General features: G+C 45.1%; 1 protein-coding gene across 1 annotated transcript in view; it reads right to left on the bottom strand.

Annotated features, from left to right (window-relative positions):
• The window catches only part of LOC116789350 (TGF-beta receptor type-2-like), a 31413-nt gene extending 19129 nt beyond the window's left edge, over positions 1-12284 (bottom strand). Inside the window, exon 1 of the mRNA XM_032693094.1 lies at positions 12068-12284. Within this exon, the coding sequence (XP_032548985.1) occupies positions 12068-12119 (52 nt within the window). The 5' untranslated portion in view covers positions 12120-12284. The remainder of the gene's footprint in view (positions 1-12067) is intronic.
• Between the last annotated feature and the right edge of the window lie 1944 nt (positions 12285-14228).

Raw genomic sequence — 14228 nt, 5'->3', positions numbered from 1 at the left:
GGCTTTTATTTTCCATTGTATAAACTCTGCAGATGAAATAATGATGGCTGTAAAGTAAACCTCTCTTTCTTTTTTTTTCCTTTCCCTTTCCAGGCAGCCTTTTTTCGAAATAGCAATAGGGAGTCACTTACAGGCTTGGCTTGTGCTGCGCCTGTAGTAATTAACCCCTTCATCCCTAGCTTTTCCTCTGTTGGAAGTTAGCCACAGCGTGGGTGAAGACATCAGCAGGTCTCCTCTGGGACTAGAGGCAAAGCGGGGGAGCAGAGAAGGCAGGGAAATGTGGGAAAGGAGGCCAAAAACTGCTCTGTGCAGAGCAGTGGATTGTGGCTGGAGAGATACACCCATGGGCTGGACAGCTTTCCTGGGAGAGCCAGGGCGCTGGCACTGCAGACCCTGAGGTACCTGTAGTCTTCCTGCACACCCCGTTTTTCAGGTGCAAGTGGGCACCACAGTTTTGTGTTTAGCCTGGCAACCCTGACCTGGGTCACCTCCCTTCCCTCTCACTCCCCTGGGACCACCAGTGAAATGTTCTCTCTCTTCCACATGCCACTGCAGAAATAATCTGTGGTAAATAATTAATCACCTAATCTTGCTCTCTCTGTTTACAGGGTCGTTATGATTTTATGAAGTACTCAGAGGAAAATTATTAGGGTGAGGTAATACCTTACATGAGCAGCAGATACAGCTGGAGCTGGGCGAGCACGTGCCTGCCTTGCCCTGCGGGACAGGGTGAGCTGCCCTCCCTGCAGGAGTGTGACCTCTGCTTTTGATAGACCCTCACCATCACACACAGTCTGCCCATGCAATCTGTCTGTCTTCAAGGCTCCTACACATGCCGCAAGCATTTTTCCTAATCACATCTATCATGCAACAGCACAACCCCGCACCCCCCCAGCGCTGGTTCAGATACTTCGGCAATGCCAGGACTGGGCGGGTTAGTGACACTGACTGAGATACTGTTCCACTTCCCAGACTGGGTGATGTGTTTTATATTATTTCTCTTGGATTTATTAAGCATTATGTAACTGGCTAACCAATCCCGCATGCGATGCAATCGTGGTTGATTTCATGTCAGTGGAAAGTAAACAAAAAATTGCTCTGAAGTGGCTGAACTGAAATCCATTTCCACATGCAAAGTAATTCCTGGAGGATCTTTCCCATCTCCTCATGGCTACTTTGCATCCAAGCTCTCATGCAACCCATTAGAACAGAGTTATGGAAAAATTGCACATAGAACACAACAGTGTGTTACAAGCAAAAATTATTAAGATGAAGCTTATTTTACATAAACATTTTTAAAGCAACTTTGTGGATTTCTGCTGCCCCTTGAAACATGTTACTATTGCCTATTGCTTGTCTTTTAGCTGGGTAACTCCTTCAAATGTGAAAATTATTCGCCAAAGAAAGTTTGGCATTAAAGTTTGAAAAACACAGCAAGTCCTGAGGTCCTGAAGCCCAGTAGGACCCAGCCCAACATGACCAGGAAGATGTTCTCCCTTGCTGTGCTTTGGAAGTATCAGGTGAGGCAAAAATTTGACTCTCAACTCAAGCTCTCCCAGGAACCCTTTCTTTCTGGTTTTATGGGCAACATCCTTCCCATTAACACCAGTTTGCGCCCAGAGTTGTTGAGTTGAGGATGGGGGAATGTGGAATGGATAAAACAGTAGTGGCCTTGCACTATTTCATTTGTTGTTCCTCAGTGTCTGAAACATTCAGCAGTGCCTGAAAATTTTGTGTATTTCTGGATCCATTTCACCAACACACTTCACTGAAACATCAACATAAAGTTGGTGGCTGGGGGTTACCTGGTTGTGTGTTATTTGCATTATTTTTCAGTAAGTCCCTATGACAGCCAAGCACCTGCTTTACCCGGGCAAGAAGCTAAGTCCAATTAAGGTGAATTGCTGTATCAGACCTGGCTGGGCTGATCGATCATGGAACACTTGCCACATGGAACATGTGCCACTTGCTGGGCTGCAATTTGAACATGAAAATGGCACAAAGCCATGATCCAGAGTCAGATGATGGTTGTGAAAGGGCAGGATGAGACAGCCCTGAAAGTGCAAGTTCACAGCTCCATGAGGGTGTCAGTCTTGTGCTGACTCTCTAGATGAGCAAAGTTGTCCCAAAGCAAACAGGGAAGTTAGGGGTTTGTCCACTATTCTAGGAGACTAGTTTACTTCTTTGGTAGATGAGCAGGGATGCTCTGCATCCTACCTTAAAAAGGTGGCTCAAGGGAGGGTTGAAGTTTAGCACAGGACAGGAGGTTAGCACAGCAGTCCCTCACACTGCACAGGACAGCAGCTTAACAGTGGACTTTGCACTCCTTCAGTGCCGAGTGTGTGCTGGCTGTTGTGGGTCACTGTGTAGTTATGGCCGGTACCTCCAGAGCCATTACCACACCAGGCACAAACTTCCCTGGCAGACAAAAGCAGTTGTGAGTTTGCCCAGTAATAACTGTGCTTATCCCATCAGCAGCGGCTGGTTAAAGACTGGGCTTTGAAAGTCAGATGTGAGGAGCTATGACACAATCCAAATTTCACAGCCATCCTATGTCTAAAGGTGCAACCCAAGACCTCAGCTGGCAATAAGTCTCCCTCATTGCACCTATGACCCCATTCCTTTATTTTTCCTATCTTTTTCTGTCCTTTCTACCTACGTGTTGTATTGGAAAAGCCTTGAGAGAGCAAGCCAAGCCAGCAGCACAGCCAGAACAAGTTTGGGTCTGGGAGGAAAAAACCCACAGCCAGGGGTCAGCCCATGTATTCAAGCAGTCCTGTGTGGTCACCTGCACCAGGATCACTTCACAGCCCCATGGCTCAAGCAATTCCCACCAGCCCAGACAGTGTGTGATGGGAACATGCCATTTCTCCTTGTCAGATGGAAAGCAATTTATTCAGGGTCTGAGGAGGTGGGGAAATGCTGAGTTTCAGCAGTTCATAAGTAGTTTTAGCAGCTCTGCCAGCACGTCTACTTGTCTGGGGCTTTTCAGGGTGAAGCAATGCATTAGCATATGTCATGGCATGGTGTGCATGGGCTGCCAGTGGGGTCTGCAAAGGGTTAAGCTGCCACATCCCCTGTGGAAAGTGCCTTCTGATATCGGTGGATTTGCATGCCATGTTTTCAGAGGGCTCTGAGATTTGAGCCCTTTGAAGAGCACTTTGCAGTGATCCAGTTTTGACTAAATTTTTCTCTTGAAAATAAGTCCCTTTTCCCACCTCCCACACTGCTTGGGAGAAGGAGTCACAGCCTGGTCACATGCAGCTCGTTTGAGCTCATCTTGTCACAAGTTGCTGCAGAAATTGCTGAGTATTTTAGAGCACTTTCAGGACTGGGAGGTGAATGGCAGAAGGTAAGAGTCAACCAACTCCACACTGCTGTTGCCATAATTTTTGTTGCTCTTGTTTCTGCAGAGGTACCAAGAGTCTATCTTATATCCCATTTAACTGCAGCTTCTGCAGCTCATTCTCAGGAAGATGTTGCAAAGAGGAGTACCCCTTTTTACACTTAAAAAGCTGCAACAATGACCAAGGAGAAAAAGCACATGAGCTGCAAGTAGGTAGCAGGCATAGCTCTGTCTAACCTACAAATTCAAGTAAAACTCTTGCATGGCAGCCAGGGCTTTTTTACCATTATCATCATATTATGCTCTGGAATTCAGTTTTGTGTACATTTTTCAAGCTCTGCAGGAATCCTGGATCTCTGTGAATAGATGGAATTGAAATTTAAAGATATCATCCAAATAGGTAAACACATCAGAAACATTATCTGGGTCACATTTGGGCAATGGAGTTCACTCTGTTTTAAGTGCAAATGGTTTACTGATGATTTAGATGAACTTCCTGAGGAGTGTTTGAAATTCCTGGCACACGTTCGGTTTGCCATCTGCTAGAAGGTCTTTGATGAGCCCACAAAGAGACGTTAGACTGGAGCTGCTCTTCATGTCTGGGTTGGACTTTTTGTGATTGGCTAGTTTGTATTTTTTTGCATTTATATATTACTTTGATTCCCAAGGAATCAGATCAAGTGGGGCTTGCAAGGGACTCTGTGACAAGCTGCTGGGGCAGGGATGCTCTGTTAATTTTCCATCCATGTGCTGTCATCAACTTGTACCAGCACTGCCAGTTCTTTATGTCTGCTAAAATTATTATGTAGAGTTGAATTTTGCCCTCATTTAGATCGGATCTAACAGTAATTAAGTAATTTGTGCTGTCAGAGGGAACTTGAACTTGAGGCTAGCCTGGATTACAGACACAAAATACTTTTTCCCTTCTCATAAGTGTCCCACATTTAGCGTGTAAATAGGTGGTGTGTTCTTCTCTTTCATGCCTTTCTTGATCTATTTAAAATATCTTTTAGAGAGCTTGTGTTGCAACCTACCAAAAAGCACTGCACAATAGGGTTGAACTCAACTTGAACATTTTCCATTTTCTAAAGCAGAAGAGAGCTATGGCAGGAGGGCAGAAGGAGCAGGGGTTTGGAAAGGAATTTTTTTCGGGTATGGAAAAAAATTTTCAAGTACGTCTCTGTTGACAGAGCCTGAAGTGCTTTTTCTCTGCACATAAGAGTAACAGGAGCTTTCTTGTCTTTGTGATGCCTCTCAAGAGATCCCACTTGCAGGAGAAGAAGATTCCCACAAGTCCCAGCCAGTGGGCAGAGCTGCAGCACAACTCCCTCCAGAGAGATTTGACAGCTGGAGGGGATGAGGTGCAGGGGGCAAAGCTGCTCCTCCAACATGGAGGAAATGATGAAGAGTGGGTTCTCTATTCACCATCTTCTGCTCCGAGATCTCATCATTTTGCATAGTGCACTGCCTTTTCAACTCAGCATCCTGCCTCTGGACGCCTCCTGAAACATGGTGAGTCTGAATATTGCTGAACAGCACTTCTGCCCCAGAACTGCCTCCCAAGCTACAGCCTGTTGCAGAGCTGATAGCCCTGGCGAGGGTGAAAGGAAAGCTCAGAGGCTTGTGACGCTGTTTTACAGCAGGTGAGCACAGGGCAAAGACACAAACCCACAGTAAACGTGTGCTGAGATCGCACCCCCAAGCGAACGGCCTCTGCCTCTGGTGGGAACATCTGCGACCATTTTCTTCCATCGAGTGCCTTTTGACATATTAAAGACATGGCAGGAACTGAGCTCCCAGGGGATCCATTGGTCTTATTTCTGTGGATGCTTGTACCCTGGGTCTATTTGAAGAAGGATGATTCATTCAACTTCTCAAGCTTATGGCTCTGTGTGTCACTTCCCATTGTAAGAAGAAGGGTCTTGTTTGCTATCATGAACTGGTTGGGGCTAATTTTGGGACAGATCTAGTATGGAAAAAATGCTTTACACAGCAAGACAGCAGTTGATTCCATTTCTTCCATGCTGGATGCTGATATTTAGAGTCTCCCAGGCAGGAAGTTTTATCAAGCAGCATCAAACAGATGTTCCTCATCGTGTCCCAGCTGCATTGACTGGCAACCTGCTCTGTCAAACACTCACTGGGGACACAGGCGTTCATTCTCCATGGACAGCATTTTATTAAACAATCCACCTGAAAACAGCAATGGATCTTTCTAAAGAAATAGCTATACCAGTGTTACTTGTAAAGACATCAGAAGCACTTGCAGTCATGGCACTCCCAAAAACTGTTTCCAGGAAGGGGTCTGAGCCACCAATTTTGCAGGAAAAGAAGAGAAATTCTTCTCTGGATTTTCAGTGCTGGACACAGCATGAATTCACGTTGGCAATAGCATCTTTCTGATGGGGTGCATGGTGCACTATGGCAATGCAGGACATAGCCAAGCCTTCTGGTTTGGGATGGCTGAAGTGAGAAGGGATCAGTATCAAAATCCCAGGGTTTTACATTGCTGATCTAAGGAAAAGGCCCCTCTTAGTAGCCAGGAACTTCAGCAGATGTCTCTGGGCCTCCCAGATGCAAAGATATAAGTGTTATTCACAGAGTGAACATCTTCACAGGGGTGTTAGAGGAACTGAAAAGATTAGGAGAGACTCAGATATTGGAGCGATATCAGTCGGTGTTAGCTCTCAGGGGATTTTTCAGGGCTCAGCCCTGCCTGGACCCCAGACCATGGCAATAAACCAGCCCTGTTTGCTGGCTGTCATGGTTGTGCTAGTTCCCATTGCTGGTACAAACTCATCTGTACTGCTTTGTGTGCAGGGCACGCATTAGGGTGTGTGTGATGGTCCTGGACTCCCTAGCGTGGCAAGATAAGAGATCTTCCCACAGGCAGAGCATGTCCAGTATGATGTTGCTTCAACCACTTTGAGAGTTGTTGCCTGCTTTGAGAGTGGCAGGGGTGGAACTGGAGCGCAGGGCTTTGCAAAGTGACACTTGGCAGCTGCCACTGCTGGAACTGCACATCAGGTCCCCACGACAGCTTCTAACCACACGGTCCAAACGCTGAAAAGGTACTTTAAAAAAAATATGTTTTAGTCTTGAATCCAAATAACCCTGTGTAGTCACGGGTAGCACTGAGTTGAGGCATGTCCTTGGTCTGCTGGAGTTCACACGGGTGGTAGCCCCCATCCAGCACAGACTGGCGGGCTGCAGTGCACAGCTGGACACATTAATTACCCCAATGCCAGGATGCATTTGCTGTAGTATAAATCAGCTGTCGTTTGTCAGGCATGTTCCTGGCTTATCAATGGGAAGGAAAACACTGCAGTGGAACAGCTCCATGAAAGGGTAAGTCCTGGAGCGCTGTAATTGGTGGGAGCATGGGCTGCAGAGGGGATTGCATGATAAGCAGGCACTCCCACTTCTCCTACAATTTTGACAGTTACCAACAGCTGGCAGGAGAGTTTCAATCCTACATGGACTGTAGTAAAAAGATGAACCAACTGATGAAGAAGAAATAAGACTCTGATGGGCGCTACAGATCCTTTCCGGAGGCAGGATCATGACAGTTGACTCTGAATTCAGGGATGTGCATGCAAGCAGGGCCAAGACAGCTTTCAGCCATCCCTTCACTTCCCCTTGAAGATCCCTAAGGAAATGTTATCCCACAGTTGGGGTCCAGCACAGAGATAATGTAGCTGTAATCCCCAGGTTTGATAGGGCAGCCAGCCATCAGTGGTGTTATCTCCCCTCTGCGTGGAGGCCCCTTCCAGCATGAGGCTTTCACTTGGCACACAGCTCTAAACATGGGATGTGAAAGAGCAAAGTGTGTGGGAGCTGCTGATTTTGTCTCCTTGGTGGGACTGTTTTTTTTAATAAAAAGATCAGATGTTGCACTTCCTTGAAAACACGACAATCTATGGGAGAGTTCATTAGTTTATGGCAAGTTGTAACACTGTGGAGCCCGGCAGAAAGCAAATGTTATTGCAAAGAGTTATCACTAAGGGGAGAGGAAAACAATGTCCTGAGGAAATAAACTTGACAGAACAAAACACGGAACAATATAAAGCCATGGAGTACAGGCAGTAGAGCTGAATATTTTCTCAGAATAAAACCCCCCAGTCACCTGTTTTTAATGCCAGTGTTTGCTTTCTGCATATTCAGGGAATATGTGGGATACGACTGTCCAGAACTCCATCTCTAATGGGAGTAACAAGTATCATGATTGCAGCTGGCTGAATTTATTTACTACTGGTACACAAAAATGTCTTTGTGACCATTATTAAATAGTGATAACACCAGTAAGACACCAGTAAGCATAAGTTTTACTATTGGTTTGTGGTTTTATTTGTTTGGGAGTTTTTTTGGGGTTGTGGAATTATATTTCAAAAAGGACTTTCCTCCACAAAGCCCCCCACCGAAACACAGATTTGAGCAGCTTTAATGATGACCAGCCTGTCTCAAGTCTGAGAAAAGCTGGGGAGAGGAAATGCCAGTTTTCATAAATCTGACATAGCTGTACACTGCCAGTCTTCTTAACCTTCAGTTAATCTAAGTTACACAAGGCTGAAACAGTAGTATTGGGTTTGGAGAAGTGTAAAGCTGAATTCAAAATAATACATTGTTTTCCTTGCTCAGTTTCTTGCCACTTGCAACACTGCAGAGGACTCCAGTTCTGCATTGTCAGGGTTTTTCTTGTGTTTTTCCCTTTCACTTCCTAACTGGAGAATTTATTCCAGCTTTGTTCTTATTTAGCCTCATGGTAGGACACACAAGTTTCTCCTTCAGGCAGTGGGATGCTCTGCCTGCTCCCAACCCAGTTACTTACATCCAGCCAATGTGGGGCCCTTGCAGCCCCTTGGTTTGTTTTGAGGGAATAATTTCTTCCTTGGTGTTTTGGCTGGCTTAAATCAACACTAAAGCAGAACATAGTGCTACTTGAGAAGGACTGTAACAACCAACCCCGCAGTCCTGTGTCCTGGGGTAGGCAGCACCCACCTCCACAGGCTGCATAGAGTGGTAGAAGAGGTTGGCTCAGCTGCCCTGGCTCAGCCTTGGACCTGCAAAGCCCCTTTCTGCAAAAGGATGTATTTGCTGTGAAATGGAGGGTGACTCCTCCTTTGCCCTGTTTCTTCTCCCATCCCCTCACCAGCTCACATTTGACCCCATGTTCCTGAATTGTGCATACATTAGTGCTGGGGTGCAATTCCAACAGCTCCTCTGCCCAAGGAGTGGGCTGGCATTTTGGTGGCACTATGACCCCTGGTTTTAGCTCTGCTGACCTCAGAAATAGGAAGCCAACTTCTTGAACAAGCTGCCTGAGGAGCCTGGGATAGGTCAGAGATTTCTTGGGCAGATCAAAAGCCAGAGATGTTTTTCTGACAGCCCTGGAGCTCCCTGTCCTGATTTATGAATTATATACACTCTATATATTTAGCTGAAGAGGCTCACTGGGGGAACAGTTTGTGTAGGCAGGAAAGAGCATATGGCTTCAGAGAGCCACCATCTACCAGGAGATAACCCTCAAATGCACTTTCTGTGGAGCCATCAAATTTCCATGAGGGACTGTGACAAAGGGACCCCAGGAGACTAGGCAAAAATGTTAGGATATTTTAGTGGACCAGCATTTTAATAGGAGACTGAGTTATGGGGAAGCAGACCCAAATCCCAGAAACTGGGAGATCTAGACTTGGGGCAGCAGACCTGCAACCTCCCCTCATTTCAAAAATCTTCTTTCTCTTACAGCTCGCTCTGCCATGGAAGTCCTATGTGCCTTGGCAGACTTTAAGTTTCATCTCCTCTTTTGGAGGTTGGATGCCCAAAGACACTCTGCTGGGGCTCTTAACGCCCTGAGAGCTGTCGTCACACCAGTGACACTTAGCTCACACTCTTGAGGTTGTCTCCACAAGTCAGAGAGTTGTGGTGCTTTGTTGTCCTCTCTGTGAGATGAGTCTGTGTTCAGCCAAATGCCTGCTTATCCAGATGTGAGTCCTGTTCCTAACAGGTGGAGCACAAGGCAGACTTTCCCAATACTGATACAAAACAGGGCAGAAAAACTCCTAATTCTTAACTTTAAGGCCAGAGTGTTTCCATGTGCGCAATACAGTAATCCTGATATCAAGTCTGTAGCTGCTGTACAGGTTGTAGTTCCAAGCAGATAGTCTTGTAGTCTTGAAGGCTTTGAGCAACAAAAATCTACCACGTCCCCAGCCTGAGTAATTACTTGCTGGAACAACTTTACTGTCTTGTGCTCTAACACAAATGCACCCCATTTTAGCTTCTAGTGTGTACATCTTGGTTTTCCACTGCTCCATAGAAGAGGAAGCCCTCTGCCAGAAAGCATCTCCCTGGGACCTGGCTGTAGATGGCTCACTCACCTTCCAGCTCCCTCCTGGCCAAACTGAGCCTTCAGTCCTCCATATCATAAGACAGTTTTCCAGTTCTGAATGATCCTTGTATTTGTTTTTGTCCCGGGCAGGGTAAATCCAGGACTACCTTGGAAGGATTCTCTGCTCACCTGTGCGAGGGTTTGTGCTAGCAGCAGTGCAACTACAGCTCCTGTCTGCACCTTCTGCTGAGAAAGTTGTGCAAAAATGCTGCCCTCCAGCAGCCACTGCCACCAGGGAGGAGTTTAAGGGTGGATATTCTGAAGCCTTGCTGGGGCTGGCTGGGGACAATTAGGGAAATACAGTGGTCTGTCAGACTACAGCCCTTTATTCCATCGTGTATGGACAAAAGCGATCAGAGGTGCTGTGTGATGGCCACTTCACCATGTTGGTGATCCAAGGCATAGAGACAGGCAGCATGGAGCACAGACTGGGGTCTCTGCTGCCCTGGTGTAAACTCTTAGGGAGAGCAGCAAAGTTCCTAAAGATGCTCAGCTGGAGTCTGAGCCATGTTCTCTATGGCAAGTCTTAAATCTCTGTGCTAAGAGAAGCAACTTCGCTGCTGTCACCAGGCTAGCACTGTCACTCTTAAAAGAGAGCTGGTATAGTTTGTTGCTTGAAGAACAGCTGAATGTGTATACTCTGTCTCTTTGGGGAACTTGCTGTTCCCTTCTTTTTTAATGTCAATGCAAAGTGGGCTCCCCGGGTACTTTTACTGTCTCAACATGACTGTAGGGTCAATCTTATCATAAATGCAAGGGAAGTGGATGTAGTCTTAGAAAACATCTATCACTGATGAGCTGAATCACAGAGAGCAAGCCTTGGCTTATTTTTTTTTTTCCCATGCAGAGGCAAATTTTGTCATCATATCACTCACATAACCTTTCAGATGAACTTAGTAATCATGATATGTTTTGGTTTGGCTTCTTTCAGATTAAAACCTTGCCTTTCAGAAAAAGGAAACCATAAGTTAAATAACTCCAAAATTAGGTATTTCTGAAGGATAATTAGTGGTCTTCTTTTTTACCAAAAACAACCCAGGACTGTGCTTTAAATAATACCTTGTAGTAATTCCTGCTCCAGCTGCAATTAAGTTAGCAGGATGTTATCGGTATAGCATCCTACATTTCAAACCATACTTTTGGGTATTATCTACAATAATGAATACTATATATCTTCACAACTTTTTGAAAAATTAACCAGAGTTTGTGTCCTAAATCTCCCCATCTGGTTCTCTCTGCTTCAACAGTTGCCCCCAGGGTTGTGTTTGCCTACACACAAACTACTCACCGATCATTCTTTTATTCCCTGTTCTTGTAGATAGGGGGACCCACATAAAGCGAATACAGATACAGATCCCTGCCCCCCAGTTATTTCATTTGGATGCAAAAATACTGGTGTTGTAATTCTCCTACTTCATTGCTTGGAGAAAAAAGCAATTCTAGCTGCCTTGAAATTTCTATAGCAAGGGGAACAGGTCTGTGTTGCTCAGAGTTCACTTTAAAAAGTGTCAGTGCCCATGCAAATATATAAATATACACTATATAGGGACATATGCATGTATACACATACGTAGGCTCTGTATATACAGAAAGACACACACACATACTTAGGAGATGTGTATATAACACTCATTTATACACAAATCCATTCCCTGTTATGAAACAATCATCAAGATATAAACAAGAAAAGTTAAACCACGGATGGGCACATTTTCAAGTGCTGCTGGAGGGTTTTATCTACGGTACTGAAGAAGTGCTATCAAAACTGAAACAGGGCACTTATTACAAAGAAATCTTTACGTAAGTGCTGGAAAGGTTTGCCGAATAACCAGATGTTGTTGCAAAGACACTTCTCCTCCCCCTCTCCCCACTTCTTCCCTTCTTTAATAGTTCGATTAATTCTGCGCATAAACCAGGTCTGATAAAAGTTCTAAGCTGCAAACTTCACCACATCTGGACACTGTCGAAGCCAGATTGTTCAGCGGTGCACTTCAGTTGCTTTTAATCTCCCACAATAAAATAAAAACTTCCAACAAGTAATGCTGACCTATATATATTTTTGCACTGTAAACACTGACATCTGCGAGCTGCTCCAAGCGAGCACGCAGCACTTTCCACCAAGAGATCGCTCGCCCTTCGCCATAAGAGCAATACACAGCTGATGCAGTTGCAGCAGCGTATTCTACTAAACTCTCAGCTATTTCCAATCCTCTGGCTAATTGCTATCAGGGGAGAAATCAAAGATTAGCTGTTTTGCTGGAGGAAGGAAAAATAAATGACTTCTCAGAGAATGTTGCTTAACATTGCCTAACCAGAAACATTTTTCTACTCACAAAAGGAAAGCAGCAGTAAGGGAAGCAGACTCGGACTCCTTCGGTAACCCATTTCTGGATCCCGCTAGCAACAAGACACCCGGTTTCACGGCTTTGACCAATTCATCTTCCCTCGGTGGAGCCAGTCTCCTGCGATTCTGCTGTCAAGCCCGGAGCCCCGAGTTTGCGAGGCTCCCAGCCAGGCTTGCCGGGAAGGCGGATCCAGCCGCTAAAGCCCAGCTGTGCGTGGGGTCCGCCCAGGAACTGCAGTTTATGAACAAACTAAACCTGACTCTCCTCTCGAAATATATACAAATATGGGAGGGGGGAGCTGGGCAAAGGAGTCAGGCTCTGAGAAAAAGAGTTTGATTTTTTTTTTCTGATGACAATGTGGAGTTGCTCCTGGCTTCACACGGCCCAAGGATCTTTGAAGGGGACCTAAAGTTTGCTGTGTGCATCTAATCAAAAAGGCATGGGTACTCCTGCATGACTCTTTCATCTGAATAAAGCACAAAAGGTAACGCTCCAATATCCTGAGCTGCAACTAACTCACTACTTTTCTCTTTTAGAAATTATCTTTTAAGTAAGCTTCAATGGGTTACATTTTTAATAAAAATAATTAGAAGTTTTAGGGCAGCTTTTTCAGAAAGACCACATCAATATGAGCTTAGCCTAAAGTAGGTGCTTTTGACCCACTAAAGCAGCAGGATTTAAATATACATGTTTTCCTGAAGCAGGGCCTAAAATAATAACGTAGAGCATTTCTCCCCAAGATCCAAACTGCTATACAAAACTAGTAAGAAATATTATCCCACTTGCAAAAGGGAAACTGTGAAATGTAGCAGAGTTCTGTCTTGCCTTGGTTGTTAACACAATCAATCAGTGGCAAAAAGAGGAGTAAAATCCTCAAACTCTTGCCCTATGATCTACCCCAATCCTTCAGATCAATGTATTCGAGAGTGGCAGAGAAAGAGATGCTGTTATTAAGGCTTTATGCAGGCAAAAAAAAAGTTTTATAATAACTGATGAATACATTGACTAATTTTTAATACATACACTGGATTCTAATTCAGTAAATCTCCAGCTTTTTATTTACCCATTTTACAATTCATCTTTTAGTTCATTAATCAGTTTCAGGTGGATATGTTGTGTATCTATATATGCTTGTGTGTGTGCATGTTCATTACAGGTGAAACTTTTGTTCCATTGGACTTGAAGGCCCTTTCTTTGTATCCACCTTTCTGATAATCTGCACCCAGTTGTTTTGTAAACTATTTATATAAACTATTTTGTTATGGAGTTAAATAAGGTCTCTCTTTTCCCTTCCGTGTTTAAAAAGGAAAAAGGGGAGACATTAGATGAGGTACAGACACAGCTGATAAACCTAAAGTGTGTCTCCTACGCCTTAGTAACACAAGCATGGCAGAGAGTTGCTTGGCCTCTGCACAGAGGGATGCTTGATCTGCTACTCATTGCTTCAGGGTGCCCAGGTGGAAGCCACCTCAGCCTGTCCTCCACAAGGAAATGGCTGTATATCCCTGGGATAACAGAGCAAGTTAGGGGGATACCCCAAGGGAAGATACCACCTGGGGTACACAGAGAACATATTGGAAGAACAAGCCTAGAAAGGTCTGCCTGACCGGGGGAGCTGCCTTGTGCCCACAGCCCCACAGGGCATTGGCTCCAGCTCCAGGCAAGGTGTGACAATGCCCTCCCTCACTTATCTGTCTTTGCATCCAACTGGGCAGCTTGCTGTGTGCTATGTACTATGAGTCAAGAAGAGATGGGCTGGCCCGAGTTACCACAGATGAAGTACAGCCTTTGAGGACTAAGGACAAGCAGATGTTCAGCAAACTTTCAGAAACACGTTATTTTCCAATAAGCATATTGGAACTGCTGTGTGCACAGTGGTTTCTTGGGGTGACCTGCCAACTCTCCTCTTTTGGATTCAGAGCATTTCAAAATGCCCGTGGATGCTCAGACTGCCAGTTGGATTTTCAGATGTGAGCCCTTCTGTGAGTTACAAGACAACTGGATAAGGCTTGTGTTAGTAATGTCACAGATTATTCATGATCCATGGGAGCCCTCTTTAAAATCAGGAAGAATCCCCCACTGCCTATAAAACTTGGAGAGAAATAATGTCCCCAGCAGGAGCTCAGAGGGACTTTAAACAATGGTGGAC

Source organism: Chiroxiphia lanceolata, chromosome 7 (genome assembly GCF_009829145.1).
Source record: "Chiroxiphia lanceolata isolate bChiLan1 chromosome 7, bChiLan1.pri, whole genome shotgun sequence".
Taxonomy (NCBI): Eukaryota; Metazoa; Chordata; class Aves; order Passeriformes; family Pipridae; genus Chiroxiphia; species Chiroxiphia lanceolata.
Note: the sequence above shows the minus strand (reverse complement) of the source record. Positions and strands in the feature narration are given on the sequence as shown.